At 57.6% G+C, this 22772-nt stretch overlaps 1 protein-coding gene across 6 annotated transcripts in view; it reads right to left on the reverse strand.

The window, feature by feature from the left end:
• The window catches only part of LOC125636687 (receptor-type tyrosine-protein phosphatase kappa), a 91294-nt gene that overhangs the window by 15574 nt on the left and 52948 nt on the right, over positions 1-22772 (reverse strand). For 5 of the 6 annotated variants that reach the window (XM_075128314.1, XM_075128312.1, XM_075128316.1 and 2 more), the window contains 12 exons: positions 19858-20113; positions 17409-17448; positions 16392-16500; positions 14133-14197; positions 13619-13767; positions 12648-12735; positions 9866-9936; positions 9103-9139; positions 6762-6859; positions 5880-5996; positions 4799-4956; positions 4585-4720 (listed from right to left, as the gene is read on the reverse strand). In XM_075128314.1, the coding sequence (XP_074984415.1) occupies positions 4585-4720; positions 4799-4956; positions 5880-5996; positions 6762-6859; positions 9103-9139; positions 9866-9936; positions 12648-12735; positions 13619-13767; positions 14133-14197; positions 16392-16500; positions 17409-17448; positions 19858-20113 (1324 nt within the window). The remainder of the gene's footprint in view (positions 1-4584; positions 4721-4798; positions 4957-5879; positions 5997-6761; positions 6860-9102; positions 9140-9865; positions 9937-12647; positions 12736-13618; positions 13768-14132; positions 14198-16391; positions 16501-17408; positions 17449-19857; positions 20114-22772) is intronic. The other variant, XM_075128313.1, reaches the window with a different exon arrangement.

Genomic DNA, 22772 nt, shown 5'->3' on the forward strand with positions numbered 1-22772 from the left:
CAGGTGTGTGCAGGGGTCTGGACACAGAGAATGGCCAACACCCTGTTTCCTGGCAACTGATGGCCTGGGCCCTTCCCCCCTCCCAAGGTGAGAGCTAAAGGGTTGGAGAACAAAGGAATCCGGTGACCTCCTGGCCCGGGAAAGGAACAAAGCCCAGAGGAGGAGGGGCTGGAGGGAGTTTTCAGTTCGGGGCTGGCTGGGACATGGAGTGAAGGGCAGACGTGGTTGTTTGGCTCCCTGCCACCCAAAATGGACCCAGCTGAGGGGTCCTGTTCTCTGCACCTACAAGCTCTGTGTTAGACCATGTTCCTGTCGTTTAATAAACCTCTGTTTTACTGGCTGGCTGAGAGTCACATCTGACTGCGAAGTTGGGGGGCAGGACCCTCTGGCTTCCCCAGGACCCCGCCTGGGCGGACTCACTGTAGGAAGTGCACGGAGGGGCAGAGGAGGCTGAATGCTCCGAGGTCAGACCCAGGAAGGTGGAAGCCGTGTGAGCTTTGTGTCCTGAAGACAGTCTGCTCCCAGAGTGGAGACTTCCCCAGAGTCCTGACTGGCTTCATGGGGAGCAGTTCCAGAGCATCGCCCAGGGACTCTGTGACACCTGGTGGAAGCGGTGGGATGTACTGCACCCCGCGGATGGCGCTTTCTGCAGTAAGTGACTGGGGAGCAGTAAAACGAAAGGAGATTGACGGGGACCAGGCGTGCTGAAGATCAGAGAGAGACGGTTTCAGGGGCTGGTTAAACCCTGGAAGTGTGTGACCAGAGAGAATGACTTTTGCAGTAACAGGGTTCCCCTGGGGATTGCAGCGAGCGGTCCCAGGGGCGGAGGAGTCTGCAGCTCGACCCTGGCAAAGAGGTGGTGACCTCGAGAAGGGCTGGCACACTAGGGGTTCTCCCTGGAAACCGTGGGGAGCTGAGAGCACACAGGCCTGTGTGTCCACAACAACTTGGGAAGAGCGGAGTGACGGCCTGTCACCGTCTCCTGAAGAAGGACATTGTAACCCTGTGCAAAAAGAGAGGGTTGAGCATTGGAAAGTTCACCAAAGCAGAGTTAATCGTGCAGCTGGAGGAGGATGACCGCTCTAAGGAACAGATTCCTGACCCCAAATGGGGCTATAGCAGGATCTGGGAGCAGCTGGAGTGGTAGCCAGGCATCCCCAAGACTCCTGTCCCCGACCAGACGGGGGTCTTCACGATTGGGTTCCCCATCCGGGGATCGGAGACGGACGGGATTGGAGCTGAGTCCGAGAGAGCAAGAGGACCGTGGGAGACAGCGAGAGCCCGAGAAAGAGCTGCAGAAGCAGCAGCAGCATGAACTGGCGGTGGTGGAGCGGAGAGGCCTAGGGGACCTCCCCGGGGTGAGTGGGGATAGACCCCGGGGGGCCAGTTCCGCAGGGAACCTTGAGACTAAATTGCTGCCCCTGGTTAAGGAGGGGGGATGTGGATGCCCACCTCACTGCCTTTGAGCAGGCTGGCGATTTGAACCAGGGGGACCCTGCGGAAAAGCCCCGGTGTCTAGCTCCCTTGCTGGGTCCCAAGGCCACAGACTCCGGTCAGCCAGATGGGTGGGGAGGTGGACAGGCTCCCACTCCTGACCCCAACCTATATGTCTGTGTGGAGTTTCTTGGGGCCAGGCCCCTCAGACCCCCAGTGGGAGCGGAAGGGGATGGTCAATGGGGAGACATTCCTGGGGTGGCAAGATCCTGGGACAGAGAGAACTGGTGTCAGGCCCTAGGTGGTGCAGCCTCAGAGGCTGAGGGCCTGTGTGAGCTGGGTGAGGGTCCCAGGGACGAAGCCCCTCGCCCTGCCTATGGCCCAGATCCCTGTGTAGACCCAGGAGGGGTGGGGCTGGCCGGCCGTTGGGGTTCTCCAGGACACCGGCTGCGAGACCCTGTTGTGGGGTGACTGTGTCTCTTTGGGACAGGATCCAGGCCCTGCTCCTGTAACTGCCAAGGGTTTGAATTTGAATCCAGGGAACCAATCGGTGGAGAGGGAAATGGTCAGTGAAAATGCAGATGACCTGGCTGGCATGGGGGAGGAGCGGCTAAGTTCAGGCTACTGGCCTGCCTGTAACCAGACCCCTGGGGCTGCGTGGGACAGAGAGATGCTCCCTGCCCCCTTGCACACTGGAGAGGGGGCTCAGGCTGGCTCTGATGCAGTGAGGAAAGCAGAGAGCTCGCTGCCTACCCCCACTGGGACAACAAGGGCAGCACTGAGCACAATGGGAGCTGAGACCCCAGCTGAGTGGGGGGAGACAAAGGCAGGGCAGGGGATCTGTGGGGAGTGGCAAGGTGCTTGGTAAGGAAAGTCTGGATGAGCCTAGGCAGCCTTGTGAGCTGATGGCTGTGTCTAGTCAGCAGGGTGGGAAGGCGAGGAGAGTGGGAGATGAGTGTCCCTGGACCTTACCTGTTAGCCGGGTGGAGAATTGGGACAGTGAAGGAAACATGCCTGTGTCTGTCAGGGGTATTGACTTGCCTATGGAGGGAGCTACCCTGGTCTCCAAGCAGTTGTCTGTGACCAGCCTTGTGTGCTGGGACAAAGAGAGAGAGGTCCCAAGCTGTGTGTCTGGGAAAGGAGAAAGTGTGTCCGGCTCTTCTTTGTCTGTGGAGCAGACAGAAGAGGCCTTTCAGCCTGTGATGGTTGAGGGGAGTGCAGTTGTCTCAGAGCTGGTTCTGGATTCAGCTAAAGCCCAGGAAGGGAATGGCCCTAAGTTTGTATCTGCTCGGGTGAATGGCCCTGTAACTAGGTCGCATCCAGTTAGTGTCTATGTAAAATCCCAGGGACCAGACAATTCTGGTGCTTGTATTTTGCCTGTTGCTCGTGTGTGGCTGGGAAAGGGTGGAGCAACTCTGTCTAATCAGGGTGAGATCCTAGCCAGGGCACAAGGAGAGCGGGAAGGTGATGTGATTGTCTTACCTACTGAGGGTGTGGAAACCTATAGCAAGAAGGAAAAGATTCCTGAACTTGTGTATGGCAAAGGGAAGGAGAATGCTTCTGACCTTTTATCTAGGAAGCCTGTAAGTTTGCCTGAAAGGGGATTGTGTAGGAATCCGCCGGATGGGCCAGAGGTGATTCTGGATGTAAGGGAGACCCAGAAAGAGTCTGTTGTTGCTCAGGAAAGTGTTCCTCTAGAGCAAGCCCTAGGTAAAGAGGGTAAGGGCAGAATTTCTGTGAGGGGTGAATTGTTGCATAGAAAAGCCCTGAGGAAAGGAATTCTCATGGAGTCTTTGCAAGCAGTTTACTGCAACTGAAGAGTGTGAAAGTGATTTAATCAAGAAAGTTTCAGTTCCTAACGGCCAGAAATTTTCTGTTGTGAATGGATCCACTCACTTTCCTGTTGAAGGATCCAGTGTGGAGAGCTTTGAGAAGGTCTCAGATGAAGTGAAAGCTGTTAAGAAAGTTAAACAGTCCTATAACCAAGTGACTGTGTTTGGCCAGCTTGTTGGGGAGAAGACCCAATCCCAGTTTGACCCCCTGGGTTTTGGGGTGGCCAAAGGGCACGGGCCGCATAAACCTTCCCACATGCGACCTGCGAGTGCTATCGATCACCCCCGACCTAAGGGAGGGCGTGAAACTGGAAGGGCCTGGTGTAACTCCTACCAAGGAATGGGAGAGATGCTGGGGCATCCATGGGAACGTTGGTGGCTTCGAACTTCCCCAGGCCACCAGCTAATGTGACCCTACTCAGTTCGATCTCAAAGGGGGGAGAGATGTGACAAAGTGGGACTGTTCTTAATGTTTCCTCTGAATAGTGTGGGGGTGCCTCAGTTTCCCCTATGCAGTTCTTAAGTGTCAAGGTGGTGGGGTACCGGTGTATGATCATTGCAGAGCCCTAGAGGGCAGGTGTGTGCAGGGGTCTGGACACAGAGAATGTCCAACACCCTGTTTCCTGGCAACTGATGGCCTGGGCCCTTCTCCCCTGCAAGGTGAGAGCTAAAGGGTTGGAGAACAAAGGAATCAGGTGACCTCCAGGCCCAGGAAAGGGACAAAGCCCAGAAGAGGAGGGGCTGGAGAGAGTTTCAGTTTGGGGCTGGCTGGGACATGGAGTGAAGTGCAGACGTGGTTGTCTGGCTCACTGCCCCCCAAAATGGACCCAGCTGAGGGGTCCTGTTTTCTGCACCTGCAAGCTCTGTTTTAGACCATGTTCCTGTCATTTAATAAACCTCTGTTTTACTGGCTGGCTGAGAGTCACGTCTGACTGCGAAGTTGCGGGGCAGGACCCTCTGGCTTCCCCAGGACCCCACCTGGGTGGACTCGCTGGGGGAAGCGCAGGGAGGGGCAGAGGATGTTGAATGCTCCGAGGTCAGACCCAGGAAGGTGGAAGCCGGGTGAGCTGTGTGTCCTGCAGACAGGCTGCTCCCAGAGAGGAGACTTCCCCAGAGTCCTGACTGGCTTCAAGAGGAGCAGTTCCAGAGCATCGCCTGGGGACTCTGTGACAACCCAGGACAACCCAGACCCAGGAGCTGAGCTCAGCAGTAAGGGGGCGGAACCCTTAAAGTACCTGCCCTTTGAATTGGGCACTACGGGCGGGGCAGGCAGCAAACCCCGGCTCGGCGGCACAGGGAACTCGACTGAGCTCCTCACCTTTGTTTGCACCATGCTGACCCGCTGCTCCCGCAGCCGCTGCACGCAGCGGAAAACATCCACGCTGCCCTCGGCCCGCGCCATCTTCAGGAGGACGTCCAGGGCGATGAAGGTGCCTGTGCGGCCGATCCCTGCGCTGGGGACAGGGGAAGGGAGTGAGGCGCTCGCCGGGCCCTGGGCCTGTCCCCCACCCCCAGCCCTCTCTGCCCAGTACCTGCAGTGCACAAGCACGGGGCCGGCAGGCGCCTCCGACACCCTCTCGTTCACCATCTCCACCAGCTGCAGAAGCCGGGCCGGGTTGCTGGGGACCCCGTGGTCTGGCCACAGCTGGTAGTGAAAGTGCTGCGCGTTTCTCGGGAGCGGAGAACCTGCCTGAGGAGAGGGCAGACAGGAGAGGTGGGAGGACGGAGGTTGTCAAAAGGGCAGCGGGGGCGGGGAATTGAGCAGGGGCTCCCAGCACTCAGAACTCCCTCCAGCACCAGCAGCCCCCGAGGCCAGGCTGCTGGGAGCCCCGGAGCCCTGGGAACATGGAGCTGCAGGGGAGTCCCTGCACCAGGAGGGCTGGGGCGATGGAGTGGGGCTGGCTGGCGGGTGCAGGCTAGTTTCAGGGCCCAGCCAGGCTACGCTCCACAGGCTGTTTGGATCTAGAGCCACCAGGGCCCAGCCATACTGCAGGGGCCGGTGCGCTCGCCTTTGGGATTTGCCCACAAGCAGCTCTCCCATCTGCGCAGGCCAGAGACAGGGCAACAGCTGGAGCTGGCTGCTGGACGGGCTAACGCACAGGGTGTTATTCTCCAGGGGCCTGCCTGCATCTCCCGGGCACAACAGCAACACAGGGCATGCCCCGCATCCAGGATGGGCCAGGTCCCCAGGTGAGTGACGGGTCAGCAGCTCCTCCCAGCCAGCTGCTGGGCCCCGGGAAATGCCCACACCCCTGGAAATGCCTGCTCCCCAGCACTGAGTTTATACATGCTGCAACAGCTGCTCTGGGTTAGGTTTGCTTGTGCATCGGATGAAGCGGGCTGTAGCTCACGAAAGCTCATGCTCAAATAAATTGGTTAGTCTCTAAGGTGCCACAAGTCCTCCTTTTCTGTTTGCTTGTGAGTGTATCATGGGCCTGCAGAGGGCGCTCCCGGCCCCTGGAACCTTCCCCCATGCCCCCCCCCCATGCCCCCTCCCCCCGACACATTGCCGTCCATCCCCAGCTCTGTGGAGTCCCTGGGACCCTGGAGGGGCAGGGCTGCCAGGCTGTCGGTAAAGCCCAAGGAGGCTCTGCCCCTTGCCCCCCGCCTTACCCTCTGCAGGCGGAAGGTGCGTGTGACCAGGCTCGTGGTTGTCCAGGTGTTGCTGAGAGTCACAGTGAAGTCCCCGCAGACCTGCTCGCCCTCCGGCCAGTACTGCTCACACTTGGTCTGTTAACAGCGGACGACTTCTGAGCACTGACAAACCCCCACTCTGTGCCCCCCACCCTGCACGAGGTCTGTGCTGGTGAGTGGGGACGGGAGCCCCTGGCAGGGAACGACCCTGGCCTGCCCTGGCCTGGGCATGCCCAGGACACCAGCCAGGGGAAATGTCTGGCATCACCATGGTGTCACAGGTGCTCCCTACACTGCCCACACCTGCAATCCCACCGTACTCCTCCCGGCATGCTGGCCAGCCTCCTAATAGCTCCCCGGCCGTGCTGAGAGTCGGGAGGGGAATGGCCCCACCTCCTTCCCATCCACGGGCGCAGGGATCACCCCATGCCAGGCCCAAGGATCGCTGGCCCCTGACTGGCAGGCAGATGTGCTGGGAAGTTGGTCTGGAATTTCTTCCCCTCTCCGCACAGCTGCCGGAGGCACTCTCTCTTTCTCCACCCCCATCTCCATCTCTCCACCCAGGACCGGGGTTCCTCTCAGTGCACCATTCCCTTAGCCTCCCCCTCTCGTGTCTCTGCTCAGCTCCCCCTTGGTGCCCCAGGACAGGGACCCCTCCCAGAGTGCATCTCACCCTGGGCTGGCCTTCCCCTCCCGCGTGGGGACAGCTATGCAGAAGGGAAAGCAGCAGCCGGGGTCCCCAACAGCCCGGCTGGGCTGGGCGAGACCTGGCTGGCTGAGGCCCCAGCGGAGCGTGGACCCCGGCTGGGAGGGGCTGGGGTGTCTGAGGACCTGGGCCCCAAAGGAAGCTGGGTTCTCTACCTTGTTTTGCTCCACCAGGCCCGTTAACATCACAATGACCGAGACCTTCTCCTGCCAGATCATCTGCCAGAAATCCCCCACGGTGCCAGGCAGCGGGCCTGGGGGAGAGGAACATACCACGTCAGTATCCCCATGCTCCTGAGCCAGGGCGGGGGCGCCATGCCCGTCCTAGGGGTCAGGGAGGGACTGAGTGAGTGCACCACCGGGACCCGGGCAGCTGGCATGCTAATGGACCAGGAAGCCCAGTTACGCAGCCCATGAGCCTGTCCCCGAGGACTCCAGCTCAGAGCAATGCACAGCAGCCGGGCAGCCCAGAGAGCACAGTGGCTGAGGTCAGAGATGCCAGGGCCCAGTGTGGGGGCTGCCCAGCCGCTGGGCACAAGGGGGCAGGGCGGGGGTGAGGATGAGCCGGGGGGGGGTGTCAAGGCAGGTGCTGCTCTCAGCTGTTTCCCACAGTCCAGTGACCAAAGGGGTAAGTACGTTCTCTGCAGTAGCATGTGATTTGGCTCTGAGCTCAGTACCAGGCGGATCCCGTGGGCCAGAGGGCCTCACGCTGGGGCGTCTCCTATCTGCACGGGAGCCTGGAGACCAGGACCCGGGCGCTGCACAGAGCCAGGGGGCTGGGAGCTGCAGGGGGTGGCATCTGGAGGGGGAAGCTCCCAGCACTTTCAGTGACTAGCGCCGTGAGCCCCTGGGCACATGGCAGCTGTCTGCGCACCTGTCTGCGCCTGTCTGCGCCTGTCTGCACGCCTGTCTGTGCCTGCCTGCACCTGTCTGCGCCTGTCTGCACCTGTCTGCGCCTGTCTGCACCTGTCTGCGCCTGTCTGCGCGCCTGCCTGCGCCTGCCTGCGCCTGTCTACGCCTGCCTGCCTGTGCCTGCCTGTGTCTGTCTGCTCCTGCCAGCGCGCTTGTTTGCGCCTGCCTGTGCACCTGCCTGCGCCTGTCTGTGCGCCTGTCTGTGCCTGCCTGCACCTGTCTGCGTGCCTGTGCCTGCCTGCGCCTGTCTGTGTCTCTCTGCGTGCCTGTCTGTGTGCCTGTCTATGCCTGTGTGACGAAGCGGGACTGTTCTTAATGTTTCCTCTGAATAGTGTGGGGGTGCCTCAGTTTCCCCTAGGCAGTTTTTAAGTATCTAGGTGGTGGGATAAGGGTGTATGATGGTTGCAGAGCCCTAGAGGGATGTGACAAAGCGGGACTGTTCTTAATGTTTCCTCTGAATATTGTGGGGGTGCCTCAGTTTCCCCTATGCAGTTCTTAAGTATCTAGGTGGTATGTGCAGGGGTCTGGTCACAGAGAATGGCCAACACCCTGTTTCCTGGCCACTGATGGCCTGGGCCCTTCCCCCCTGCAAGGTGAGAGCTAAAGAGTTGGAGAACAAAGGAATCAGGTGCCCTCCTGGCCCGAGGAAAGGGACAAAGTCCAGAGGAGGAGGGGCTGGAGAGAGTTTCAGTTTGGGCCTGGCTGGGACATGGAGTGAAGTGCAGACGTGGTTGTCTGGCTCACTGCCCCCCAAAATGGACCCGGCTGAGGGGTCCTGTTCTCTGCACCTACAAGCTCTGTGTTAGACCATGTTCCTGTCGTCTAATAAACCTCTGTTTTACTGGCTGGCTGAGAGTCCCGTCTGACTGCGGAGTTGGGGGGCAGGACCCTCTGGCTTCCCCAGGACCCCGCCTGGGCGGACTCGCTGTGGGAAGCGCACGGAGGGACAGAGGAGGCTGAATGCTCCGAGGTCAGACCCAGGAAGGGGGAAGCCGGGTGAGCTGTGTGTCCTGCAGACAGGCTGCTCACAGAGAGGAGACTGCCCCAGAGTCCTGACTGGCTTCATAGGGAGCAGTTCCAGAGCATCGCCCGGGGACCCCGTGACAGCCTGCCTGTGCCTGTCTGTGTTTCTGTCTGCACCTGCACAGCACGTAATGAGCATGTGGGACAAGGTGCTACAAGGTGTCACTGAGGCAGCACTTAGCAGCAGTCCACAGGGCTCGGCGCGGCGCGGAGGCTGAGAACCGCCAGCATTGCCTCAGAGGGGATAATGATATAGCAGGGTCCAACACCAGCTGCCTTGGGCAGGAGCCAACCCCAGTGGATGCAGGTTAGGAAGAGACTTCTCCAGCAGCTGGCCACTCCAGAGCTGGCCACTCGGCATTGTCCACTGCAAGAGGTAGGAGCCCAGGCTGGATGGGCCCTGGGCTAGGCTGGCTTGCAGTCCGTGTGTCTTGGGAATGGCTGGACTGGGCACGCCCCAGAGTTGGGACTGACTGCCCTGGCCCTGGACAGGGCTACACGCTGGACAAAGCTACCCGCCCCCCAGAGCATCCCCCCATTGTCCCCAGCCAGGAGCACTCACCTTGAGCAGCAATGAAGAAGCGGGGGCTCCGGTAGCTCTGAGAGGGAGGGGAGACAGCAACAGCGTTAGTCACATGATCTCAACACTTAACAAATCAGAAGTATGAGATGAAATACCCAGGCCAGCCCTGAGCTGGGCCATGTGCCTGGGTCACAGGGCAGGGCCAGTTCCCACAGCCCCCACCCCCCACACGGTAGCCAAGTCCTCCGCCCACTGGGAGCTACGCAGGGCTCTCTGGGCCCACATGCGCTTCTCTTTGACAAGGAGATCTCTGCTCCGGGGCCCCTCGGACGCAGGTGCTCAGGCAGAGCGCAAGTGTGAGACTATCCAGCTCCTGCCGTATCTGGCATCCCCAGAGGAAACCACCTGGGCCTGGTGTCACCAGAGTATGCGAGTAGGGTGACTGGCCGTCGCAATAGCAGGGGCTTTGTCTTACATATGCAGCTATACATGCCCCCCACACACACACATATCCCCTGGAAAAAAAAATCCCCATTTTTCACCCTTGCTACTCGGTCACCCTCTGTGAGAGACGCTGCCCAGCCCCGGTGCACTCTGGAGGGCCTCGTGTATGCAGCCTCTGCCCAGGACCTATGTGACCTGGGGCAGGGCTGAGGGAGGGCGGCTGTCGCTTTGAGCAGGGGGGTGTGTGTGTTCCTGTGGTGCCAGGAGGGGAGGGCTGCCCGTGTTCCCTGGAGCTTCCCCTGCCCCCTTTCCCCGCACTGAGCAGCAGCAGCGTGCCCGTCGCTGCCCGGGTACCTACATCGACGTAGCTGGCATTGATGTAGTCAGCGCCCACGTTGGCGGACTGCAGCACCACGCGGCAGTGATCATCTGAAAGACAAAGGGGGGCCGATCACTGATCAGAGAAGCCCAGTCGAGGGGCTGGGACCATGCTCCTGCCCATGCTTCCTCCAGACTGACAGACATGGCCAGACCCACAGCCTCGAGCCAGGGCCCCTGGCAGTGCCGTGCCCAGCTTCGCCGTGACCCTGGAGTTCTCAGGTGAGGAAGGACAGCCCTGCTTTGACTCCCTGTGCGATCTTGGGCAAGTCCCATAGCCTCTCTGTGCCTCAATTCCCCACCTGCACAGTGGGGACAGCAGCCCTGCCCCACCACACAGAGCAGCCACCTCTGGCAGGAGAGGTGGCAGCTGCTTAGCTACATTGCAAATCTACTCCGGGGAAGAATGAAGAGAGACTCATACATGCAAGGAAAGGCGCCAGCCGGGGAATGTCGGGAGGCAGAACAGAATTATCTGAGTTGACATTTGATCAGGACGGCAGGTTGACCCCCCGACTCTGGAGAAATGAGCCATGAGATCTAGAACGACCACGAGAGGTGAGGGGCTCCATTTTACGTAGCAGCCAAATGATGGCACCTCCAGCAACACAGGGCCCTCAGTGCCACTTGGGGGTCATAGAATCATAGAATCATAGAATATCAGGGTTGGAAGGAACCCCAGAAGGTCATCCAGTCCAACCCCCTGCTCGAAGCAGGACCAATTCCCAGTTAAATCATCCCAGCCAGGGCTTTGTCAAGCCTGACCTTAAAAACCTCTAAGGAAGGAGATTCTACCACCTCCCTAGGTAACGCATTCCAGTGTTTCGCCACCCTCTTAGTGAAAAAGTTTTTCCTAATATCCAATCTAAACCTCCCCCACTGCAACTTGAGACCATTACTCCTCGTTCTGTCATCTGATACCATTGAGAACAGTCTAGAGCCATCCTCTTTGGAACCCCCTTTCAGGTAGTTGAAAACAGCTATCAAATCCCCCCTCATTCTTCTCTTCTGCAGGCTAAACAATCCCAGCTCCCTCAGCCTCTCCTCATAAGTCATGTGTTCTAGACCCCTAATCATTTTTGTTGCCCTTCGCTGGATTCTCTCCAATTTATCCACATCCTTCTTGAAGTGTGGGGCCCAAAACTGGACACAGTACTCCAGATGAGGCCTCACCAATGTCGAATAGAGGGGAACGATCACATCCCTCGATCTGCTCGCTATGCCCCTACTTATACATCCCAAAATGCCATTGGCCTTCTTGGCAACAAGGGCACACTGCTGACTCATATCCAGCTTCTCGTCCACTGTCACCCCTAGGTCCTTTTCCGCAGAACTGCTGCCTAGCCATTCGGTCCCTAGTCTCTAGCTGTGCATTGGGTTCTTCCGTCCTAAGTGCAGGACCCTGCACTTATCCTTATTGAACCTCATCAGATTTCTTTTGGCCCAATCCTCCAATTTGTCTAGGTCCTTCTGTATCCTATCCCTCCCCTCCAGCGTATCTACCACTCCTCCCAGTTTAGTATCATCCGCAAATTTGCTGAGAGTGCAATCCACACCATCCTCCAGATCATTTATGAAGATATTGAACAAAACCGGCCCCAGGACCGACCCTTGGGGCACTCCACTTGATACCGGCTGCCAACTAGACATGGAGCCATTGATCACTACCCGTTGAGCCCGACAATCTAGCCAGCTTTCTACCCACCTTGTAGTGCATTCATCCAGCCCATACTTCCTTAACTTGCTGACAAGAATACTGTGGGAGACCGTGTCAAAAGCTTGGTCAGCATGGACTTGGAGGGGACAGCGAGGCCTACTGAGTCACCCACCCTGGTCCCTGCTGCACAGCGCCCCCTAGCACCATGCTGGGGCATTGCAGTCAGCACTCACTCCTAAGGGAGAGCACCCCACTGAGTCACCCACCCTGGTCCCTGCTGGACAGCGCCCCCTAGCACCATGCCAGGGCATTGCAGTCAGCACTCACTCCTAAGGGAGAGCACTGAGTCACCCACCCCGGTCCCTGCTGCACAGCGCCCCCTAGCACCTTGCCGGGGCATTGCCGTCAGCACTCACTCCTAAGGGAGAGCACCCCACTGAGTCACCCACCCCGGTCCCTGCTGCACAGCGCCCCCTAGCACCTTGCCGGGGCATTGCAGTCAGCACTCACTCCTAAGGGAGAGCACCCCACTGAGTCACCCACCCCGGTCCCTGCTGCACAGCGCCCCCTAGCACCATGCTGGGGCATTGCAGTCAGCACTCACTCCTAAGGGAGAGCACCCCACTGAGTCACCCACCCCGGTTCCTGCTGGACAGCGCCCCCTAGCACCTTGCCGGGGCATTGCAGTCAGCACTCACTCCTAAGGGAGAGCACCCCACTGAGTCACCCACCCTGGTCCCTGCTGCACAGCGCCCCCTAGCACCATGCTGGGGCATTGCAGTCAGCACTCACTCCTAAGGGAGAGCACCCCACTGAGTCACCCACCCCGGTTCCTGCTGGACAGCGCCCCCTAGCACCTTGCCGGGGCATTGCAGTCAGCACTCACTCCTAAGGGAGAGCACCCCACTGAGTCACCCGCCCCACTCCCTGCTGCACCTAGGTTTCGTTGGCAGTCTCCCATCTGCAGCAGCACCCAGGCCCAGCATTGCTTGGCTTCTAAGCTCCGCTGGGATCCCAGCCCAGGTGGCCTGGCTGCAGCTTCTCCTTTGTAAAACGAAGCGTTTACAGAGTGCTCAGCAAAGATGCGAGAAGAGGCTCCGCTCACATGGGATGACACTCTTGTAGCGGTTCTTGGCCTGGTTCCAGGGCTCCTTGCCGGCATGGCCTGGGTGCAGCAAACCTGAGACCAGTTTCTGCAGGGGAAGAGAAGGGACTTAGGTTAGGCACACCCAGTTGCCAGCCCTATCAGCACAGGATCCAGCTTGAGGGCACCACACCTGCCTGGGCGCTGGGGCCAGAGCGTGACCAAAGCGGCCTGCACAGCTCAGCCAGCATGGCTGATAGCAGCTTGTCTACACGGGGAGTCATTCCAGAATAAGGTGGGGTCGAGCACTATAGCTGATAGCTCCAGCTAGTCTGGAACGGCGCCCCCTGAGGCCATTCTGGAACTGCGCTCCTTGAGGCCATTCTGGAATGGCACCCCATGTTGCTGGGATGTGTATATATGTCTATCTCCATATATCCATGTAATAGGTTATAGGCTATTAAGGCCTAGTGTAAATGAAGTATGCTTAACGTAAGTACGTGTATTACATGTTAACAACAAAAACAAAAACTAATGACATCACAAAGTAAATTATAAATGAAGGCTTCACACATTGGCAATTTAAAGTCATTTATTAATCCAACGCCCGGTTTAAATAAGGTGCAGTATTTGTGAACTTCCTGCACCTTGTAATTAAAAAACCCTCAACTAACCATCGGAACTTCTAACTACGAACTCTGGGGTAGTATGCTTGGGATATAAATGTAAAGTAAGTAAGGTTTATTTTATAAGCAATAAAAAGTACGTAAAGTATTATATACCAGCACTGTGTCCGGTATCTGCCTGCTCCCCCATCCTGTAGGGAGGCCCCTGCTGTGGGTCTAACAATGTGGCCACTCTGGAACAGTGCCCCATAGGGCCATTCTGGAATCAGAGTGTCCCAAAGGGGAGCTATTTCCCCATGTAGATGTGCCCTACAGCCTCACTGCAGCGTAGTGAGACTGAAATGTGCAGTGAGTTCTGGCACTGACCTGGTACTCCGCATCGCGCCCCACTGGGGGCCGTTCAGGATTTGCGTCGTCCTCTGCCCCCTCCTCCTCCATTTCTGCTCTCTTAAACCGCTTCAGAGACTCTAGCAGTTCAGCCACCGGGATCTGTGTGCGCAGCCTGCTTGCACCTGCTGGGATCCGGAAACCAGGAGTTAGCCTGTCCCTGAGGCCTGGGAGCTCTGCCATTTGAACTGGGCTGGCGTCACCAACTCTGCTGGCCAGGGCCCCCCATTCCTGGGAGGGTGTCAGCATCCCCTTCTGGCCAGGGCCCCCCATCCCTGTGAGAGTGTCCCTCCCCCCGCCGGTCAGGGCAGGCCCTGGTCCCAGGGAGGGCATCCCCATCCCCTGCCAGCCAGGGCACCCAACCCCTGTAAGGGCATCACCCTCCCCGCCGGCCAGATCCCCATCCCAGGGAGGGCATTAGGAGCCCTCAGCCTGTGTACTGATCTGCCAGCACATCCAGACAGGGCCAGGGTTGGCCTCGCTCTGCCCACACCTCCTCGGTTCCTCTTCAGGGGGATTGCCCCGTTGCTCTTGTCCTTTGGCTCGTCCCGCTTCTTCCTGCAGATTAGCAAGATGAGACCCGGATGAGCAGTGGAGAGCCTGAGAGGGGAGAGCATGTCCCACGACGCCCTGGGAATGCCCCCCAGCTGGCTATGGCTTCTCCTGGGGCCTGCAGGCCAAAGGCAGCCCATGTAACCGCCCCTGCTGTCATCGGCGTCAATCAGCCTGGCCAGTCCACCTCAGCCCCCAGGATGCAGTGCTCTGCCTTGCTCCAGAGAGCCTGGCCCATGGCACGCTGGGATGTGCAGGTGCCCAAGCCTCACCCCCCAAGACCCCGCTATGCAGCGTACGGGGCTAGGCCACACTCCCCGGAGTTGCTTGGGCCTTCAGGTGGCTCTGGCTCTGCTGCCCAGGCAGGGGCCGTTCCAGTGGGCAGGGCAGGCAGTCTGGAACCGCAGGGGAGCCGTGCCCAGGGAGGGGCTGTACTTTGTGAATTACAGTCGCTCTGGTGCTGCTGAAAGCAGCCAGCTCACAGCCCTGCAGCCGAACTGGCAGCCTTGTTCATGCCCAGCTCCGCAAGACATGCGTCCCCCACAGTCCCTGCCAATGTGGTTTGGGATGTCGCTGTCTGTGCATTAGGCAGGGCTTCATTTGTGCCACGGCTGAGCCCTGGCACCTCTGGGCCTGGGAGGGCTGGGCCCCGGCACCTCTGCACCTGGCAGTTCAGAGCCCCGGCACCTCTGGGCCTGGCAGGGCTGGGCCTCCATACCTCTGGGCCTAGGGTGACCAGATAGCAAGTGTGAAAAATTGGGACAGGAGGTGGGGGGTAATAGGAGCCCATATAAAAAGAAGGCCCAAATATCAGGACTGTCCCTATAAAATTGGGACATCTGGTCACTCTATCTGCGCCTGGCAGGACTGAGCCCCGGCATCTCTGGGCCTGGCAGTTCAGAGCCCCGGCACCTCTGTGTTTGCCCCATCAGTTGAGCCCTGGCACTGCTTTCATTACAAATTAAACTCTGGCACTAGGAAGTGGGCTGCCACCCCCACTAGGTTTCCCACACCATGGAGAGGTCACTGAAGGGCCAGGGGACACCGGTGACTCAGTCACTTCCATCTGTGGCTGGATTGCATCTGGATTATTGCATTATTCAATACCAGAGGCTCTGTCCCACTGCCCAGCCAGCAGTGCTGGGTGCTCTGTCCTCAGGCACATCAAGGCCAGTTCGGAGGGCATGTTACCAGGCCAATGACCCGGGTGCCAACTAGGAGGCGTGTCTGGCTCAGCCATGGACCAGGTGAAAAGAAATGTACTGATCCCGATGCCCCTTAGCTGCTTTCTGGTGAGCGAGAGGGTCGAGGTGTGACGAAGTGGGACTGTTCTTAATGTATCCTCTGAATAGTGTGGGGGGTGCCTCAGTTTCCCTTAGGCAGCTCCTAAGTATCTAGGGGGTGGGCTAAGGGTGTATGATCATTGCAGAGCCCTAGAGGGCAGGTGTGTGCAGGGGTCTGGACATAGAGAATGGCCGACACCCTGTTTCCTGGCAACTGATGGCCTGGGCCCTTCCCCCCTGCAAGGTGAGAGCTAAAGGGTTGGAGAACAAAGGAATCTGGTGACCTCCTGGCCCGGGAAAGGGACAAAGCCCAGAGGGGGAGGGGCTGGAGGGAGTTTCAGTTTGGGGCTGGCTGGGACATGGAGTGAAGGACAGACGTGGTTGTCTGGCTCACTGCCCCCAAAATGGACCCAGCTGAGGGGTCCTGTTCTCTGCACCTACAAGCTCTGTGTTAGACCATGTTCCTGTCGTCTAATAAACCTTCTGTTTTACTGGCTGGCTGAGAGTCACGTCTGACTGCGGAGTTGGGGGGCAGGACCCTCTGGCTTCCCCAGGACCCCGCCTGGGCGGACTCGCTGTGGGAAGCGCACGGAGGGGCAGAGGAGGCTGAATGCTCCGAGGTCAGACCCAGGAAGGTGGAAGCCGGGTGAGCTGTGTGTCCTGCAGACAGGCTGCTCCCAGAAAGGCGACTGCCCCAGAGTCCTGGCTGGCTTCATAGGGAGCAGTTCCAGAGCATCGCCTGGGGACTCCGTGACACCCCTGGACTCAGGGACAAGCTACCCCAGGCACTGTCCGTCACACCCCATGGGATTCGCCGCCTGGCACTACCAGCCCTACAGCTTGAGGAGCCGGGTTCCCAGCTGTCGAGCAGGAGGGGTGCAGGATGTGACCCCTGGGACCCACTCAGTCCCACTGACCTGGAGAGCAGGAACCACAGCAGCAGGGCCCCTGCGGCCAGCAGCACCAGGACCACGGGCACCGCCACGGCCACCGCCAGGCCCCCGCGCTGGGGAGCCTGGGCCTCTCCTGCAAGCAACAGAACCAGAACCAGTGGGCATGTGGCAGACTCCTGGCTGAGCCAGCCTGCATCTTGCGGGTCCCTGGCAGAACCACGGCACGCACAGTGCACAGCTGCCATGGGACATCAGCCAGGCACAGAGCGTAGCCAGGTGCCCAGGACAGCATTGGCACCTGCTAGGGCAGGGACCCCACGTGTGACCCATATGGCCACTCCCAGCCCTTTGCGACTGGGTGTGTGTCATTTGATGGTGGTGCCCAGAGGGCCCAGCCAGGCTCCGGGCCCCGCTGCACTGGGGGCTGCAGACACATGCAGGGAGGCAGCCCCTGCCCCGAAGCGCTTGCGCTGGAATAGACAAGGACGACGAGGGGGAGGGGGAGAGAAGTGAAGTCATTTGCCCGAGGTCACACAGATGGTCCACGGCAGAGCTGGGCCTAAACCTGGACCGCCCAGCGCCATGTGACCCAGCATGCAATGCTTCACCTTGGACCACACAGCCAGGCTGAAACCAGTGCTGGGACGGGTGGTCTCTGTGGTATGACCCTCAGATCAAGCCTGAGCACAGCATGCTGGAACAACTGGTCGCTGCGGGCAGAAGCTCCCTGCTCAAGGTGAGGGTGGCTGCAGTCGGCCCCCTTGTGCCCAGCTGAGTGGCCCTCAGGTTCCAGGTGATTTCCACACTGCTGGGTGCCCAGGCTAAGTGTCACGGTGGGGCTGGCTCTACCCACCCCTGGGGTGCTGATCTCGTCTTTCAGGTTCGGGGATGAGCCGTCTGCCCCCAGCATGGCACAGCCCGTTTGTCGGGGTCCAAGCTAGTTCTACTGAGCTGTAAACAAGAGTTCCTAATAAAAGGAAGGGTGTGGAGGGGATTTCTCCCTGGCACTGGGTCAAAGCCAAGCCACAACGGGCTGCTTACCGACGGAGAAGTCATAGTACACACAGCTGGATTTCTCCATCTATGGAAGAGACAGAGAGGGATGAGTCCAAACTAGCCATTTCTATCAGTGCCTTGTGATCCCTGAGATAAGGGCTCCAGGCATGGATCGCTGCGTGTTTCACAAACATCATTTCTAGGGCTGTCAAGCCGTTAATCGCGCTGTTAAACAACAACAGAATACCATTTATTTAAATATTTTTGGATGTTTTCTACATTTTCAAATACATTGATTTCAATTACAACACAGAATACAAAGTGTTCACTGCTCATTTTAGATTTATTTTTATTACAAATATTTGCACATAAAAAACTGAAAGAAATAGTATTTTTCAATTCACCTCATACAAATACTGTAGTCATGAAAGTTGAATTTACAAATGTAGAATTATGTACAAAAAATAACTGCATTCAAAAATAAAACAATATAAAACTTTAGAGCCTACAAGTCCAGTCAGTCCTGTTTCTTGTTCAGCCAATCGGTCAGACAAACAAGTTTGTTTACATTTGCAGGAGATAATGTTGCCTGCTTCTTGTTTACAATGTCACCTGAAAGTGAGAACAGACATTCACATGGCACTGTTACAGCTGGCGTTGCAAACATTTACATGCCAGATACACTAATTGCCAGATTCACATGCCAGATTCATATGTCTCTTCATGCTTCAACCACCCTTCCAGGGACATGCTTCCATGCTGATGATGGGTTCTGCTTGATAACGATCCAAAGCAGTGCGGACTGACGTATGTTCATTTTCATCATCTGAGTCAGATGCCACCAGCAGAAGGTTGATTTTCTTTTGTGGTGGTTTGGGTTCTGTAGTTTCTGCACCAGAGTGTTGCTCTTTTAAGACTTCTGAAAGCATGCTCCACACCTCGTCCCTCTCAGATTTTGGAAGGCACTTCAGATTCTTAAACCTTGGGTCGAGTGCTGTAGCTGTCTTTAGAAATCTCACACCGGTACCTTCTTTGCGTTTTGTCAAGTCTGCAGTGAAAGTGTTCTTAAAATGAACAACATGTGCTGGGTCACCATCCCAGGCTGCTACAACATGAATTATGTGGCAGAATGCAAATAAAACAGAGCAGGGAACATACAATTCTCCTGCAAGGAAGTCAGTCACAAATTTAATTAATGCATTTTTTTTAAACGAGCATCATCAGCAGGGAAGCATGTCCTCTGGAATGGTGGCCAAAGCATGAAGGGGCACACGAATGTTTAGCAGATCTGGCATGTAAGTATCTTGCAATGCTGGCTACAACAGTGCCATGCGAACGCCTGTTGTCACGTTCAGGTGACATTGTAAATAAGAAGCAGGCAGCATTATTTCCCGTAACTGTAAACAAACTTGTTTGTGTTAGCGATTGGTGGAACAAGAAGTAGGACTGAGTGGACTTGCAGGCTCTAAAGTTTTGCATTGTTTAGTTTTTGAGTCCAGTTATGTAACAAAAAATATCTACATTTGTAAGTTGTTTTCATGATAAAGAGATGGCACTACAGTGCTTGTAGGAGATGAACTGAAAAATACAATTTCTTTTTTTTATCATTTTTACAGTGCAAATATTTGTAATAAAAAATAATAATATAAAGTGAGCAGTGTACACTTTGTATTCTGCATTGTAATTGAAATCAATATGTTTGAAAATGTAGAAAAACATCCAAAACTATTTAATACATTTCAATTAGTATTCTATTGTTTAACAGTGCGATTAAAACTGTGATTAATCGTGACTAATTTTTTTAAACATGATTCATTTTTTGAGTTAATTGGGTGAGTTAACTGCGATTAATCGACAGCCCTTATTATCTCCCTATAAGATACTGTCCTGACTTTACAGATGGGGAAACCGAGGCAGAGCTGGGCTCAGTGACTTTGCACCTGGATATTACAGGGGTTGATGCCCTAAAATCCTAAAGATTAGTTCAAATTAGAGAAAATAAATTCTATTACTTCAGTTTTGCCCAGGTCACACAGCAAACCATCAGCATGGCCTGAAATAGAACCCAGGAGTCCTGGGTGCCAGCCTCTTCCTCTAACCATTAGATAACACTCCCTGCAATGTCTCGGCCTGTGGATGGGCTCCCAAGGGCAAATGTTGGAAGCCCCATCTCAGGAGTGTTGGCTTTGGGCTGGACAAATCCTAACAAAAGGGACCAATGGAGCTTGTGGGGTGGGCGAAGGACGGACTAGATGTGGCCCAACAGGCCGTTCCCAGCGTCCACGGTGTGAAGGGGCGGGAGCAGTATCCCACCCACAGGGGCCATCCCGCTGCACTGCTTGGAGACGGGCATGGGGTGGCCAGCCAGGTCCTCCCCGTCTCTGATACCCCAGCCCTCAGCTGCCACCTCCCAGCCTGCCCGCTGCAGCATGGGCAGCCCCTGGCCTGGGAACCCCAGAGGAGTGGTCAGCGTGCCAGGGGAATCGAGAGCTACCTGGTGCCAGCGGCTGACGACGCGGACGACAGCCGTGTAGTTCCTGTGGGGGCGGAGGGGAGCATTATAGTACCCATGGTGACGGGCCCCGTCGCCCAGCACAAAGTCAGTCGGGCCTGTGAGGTTGTGCGCGGGGAGCACGGCAGCCAGGTACATGTCACGCTCCAGGCTGGAGTTGAAGGGCTGCAGACCTGGTAAGCAGCAGGCGTCCGCTTCGCTGCCATTCTGCATCGCAGACACAATGATCTGATACTCCCTGCAAGGGAGGGGTTAGCCAGGTGGGGGCTGAGGGGGAACTGAACGGGGTGGGGAGGGGTTAGCCAGATGGGGGCTGAGGGAGAATGGGGGAACTGAACGGGGTGGGGAGGGGTTAGCCAGGTGAGGGCTGAGGGGGAACTGAACAGGGCGGGGAGGGGTTAGCCAGGCGGGGGCTGAGGGGGGAATGGGGGAACTGAACGGGGCGGGGAGAGGTTAGCCAGGTGGAGGCTGAGGGGGGAATGGGGGAACTGAACGGGGTGGGGAGGGGTTAGCCAGGTGGGGGCTGAGGGGGAATGGGGGAACTGAACAGGGCGGGAAGGGGTTAGCCAGGCGGGGGCTGAGGGGGAACTGAAAGGGGCGGGGAGGGGTTAGCCAGGTGAAGGCTGAGGGGGAATGGGGGAACTGAACGGGGCAGAGGAATGGGGTTTGCCAGATGGGGGCTGAGGGGGAGGGAAGAAACTGAAAGGAGCGGGGAGGGGTTAGCCAGATGGGGGCTGAGGGGGAATGGGGGAACTGAACGGGGCAGAGGAGGGGTTAGCCAGATGGGGGCTGTGACGAAGTGGGACTGTTCTTAATGTTTCCTCTGAATAGTGTGGGGGTGCCTCAGTTTCCCCTAGGCAGTTCTTAAGTATCTAGGGGGTGGAATAAGGGTGTATGATCATTGCAGAGCCCTAGAGGGCAGGTGTGTGCAGGAGTCTGGACACAGAGAATGGCCGACACCCTGTTTCCTGGCAACTGATGGCCTGGGCCCTTCCCCCCCTGCAAGGTGAGAGCTAAAGGGTTGGAGAACAAAGGAATCAGGTGACCACCTGGCCCGGGAAAGGAACAAAGCCCAGAGGAGGAGGGGCTGGAGGGGGTTTTCAGTTTGGGGCTGGCTGGGACATGGAGTGAAGTGCAGACGTGGTTGTCTGGCTCACTGCCCCCCAAAATGGACCCAGCTGAGGGGTCCCGTTCTCTGCACCTGCAAGCTCTGTTTTAGACCATGTTCCTGTCGTCTAATAAACCTTCTGTTTTACTGGCTGGCTGAGAGTCACGTCTGACTGCGAAGTTGGGGTGCAGAACCCTCTGGCTTCCCCAGGAGCCCCGCCTGAGCGGACTCGCTGGGGGGAAGCGCACGGAGGGGCAGAGGATGCTGAATGCTCCGAGGTCAGACCCAGGAAGGTGGAAGCTGTGTGAGCTGTGTGTCCTGAAGACAGGCTGCTCACAGAAAGGCCACTGCCCCAGAGTCCTGACTGGCTTCATGGGGAGCAGTTCCAGAGCATCGCCCGGGGACTCCGTGACAGGGGCTGAGGGGGAACTGAATGCGACAGAGGAGGGGTTAGCCAGGTGGAGGCTGAGGGGGGAATGGGGGAACTGAACGGGGCAGGGGAATGGGGTTAGCCAGATGGGGGCTGAGGGGGAGGGAAGAAACTGAAAGGGGCAGGGAGGGGTTAGCTAGATAGGGGCTGAGGGGTGATGGGGGAACTGAACCGGGCAGGGGAATGGGGTTAGCCAGATGGGGGCTGAGGGATGTGACGAAGCGGGACTGTTCTTAATGTTTCCTCTAAATATTGTGGGGGTGCCTCAGTTTCCCCTATGCAGTTCTTAAGTATCTAGGTGGTGGGGTAAGGGTGTATGATCATTGCAGAGCCCTAGAGGGCAGGTGTGTGCAGGGGTCTGGACACAGACAATGGCCAACACCCTGCTTCCTGGCCACTGGTGGCCTGGGCCCTTCCCCCTGCAAGGTGAGAGCTAAAGGGTTGGAGAACAAAGGAATCAGGTGACCTCCTGGCCCGGGAAAGCCCAGAGGAGGAGGGGCTGGAGGGAGTTTCAGTTGGGGGCTGGCTGGGACATGGAGTGAAGGGCAGATGTGATTGTCTGGCTCACTGCCCCCCAAAATGGACCCGGCTGAGGGGTCCTGTTCTCTGCACCTACAAGCTCTGGTTTAGACCATGTTCCTGTCGTCTAATAAACCTTCTGTTTTACTGGCTGGCTGAGAGTCACGTCTGACTGCGGAGTTGGGGGGCAGGACCCTCTGGCTTCCCCAGGACCCCACCTGGGCGGACTTGCTGTGGGAAGCGCACAGAGGGGCAGAGGAGGCTGAATGCTCTGAGGTCAGACCCAGGAAGGGGGAAGCTGTGTGAGCTGTGTGTCCTGCAGACAGGCTGCTCACATAGAGGAGACTGCCCCAGAGTCCTGCCTGGCTTCGCAGGGAGCAGTTCCAGACCATCGCCTGGGGACACCGTGACAAGGGGTGACAGGGGAAACGCAGGGTGATTGTCAGGGAAAATTCCTGCCGCAGGCTAATCCAGGTTGGGAAACCCTCTGGGAATGGGGGAGCCCATCGCTGGGTGTTTACACCAGACTGGACAAAGCCGTGGAGAGCAAACCTCCCCAGCCCATCCCCCTACTGTTAGTCACCCCATCTACGGGGGCTGATCTGAGGTTTAGGTGAAAGCTCCTTGGGGAAGGGGCCTGGGCATCCCGTTCCCTCTACGAAGTGCCCAGCGCCCCTTTGGGCGCTATACGACACACACATACTAATAATGACCAGCAACACCTCCGGACACTGTCCAGCCACGTGGCCGCAGCCAGGCGCTGCTGGCACCCAGGCCGGGGTGGTCTAAGCGCACCCCTGGGCGTGGTGACGTGCTGTGTGTGGCTGGGGCCTCTGGCTG

The sequence above is a fragment of the Caretta caretta genome, chromosome 5 (assembly GCF_965140235.1).
Source record: "Caretta caretta isolate rCarCar2 chromosome 5, rCarCar1.hap1, whole genome shotgun sequence".
NCBI classification, from domain to species: Eukaryota; Metazoa; Chordata; order Testudines; family Cheloniidae; genus Caretta; species Caretta caretta.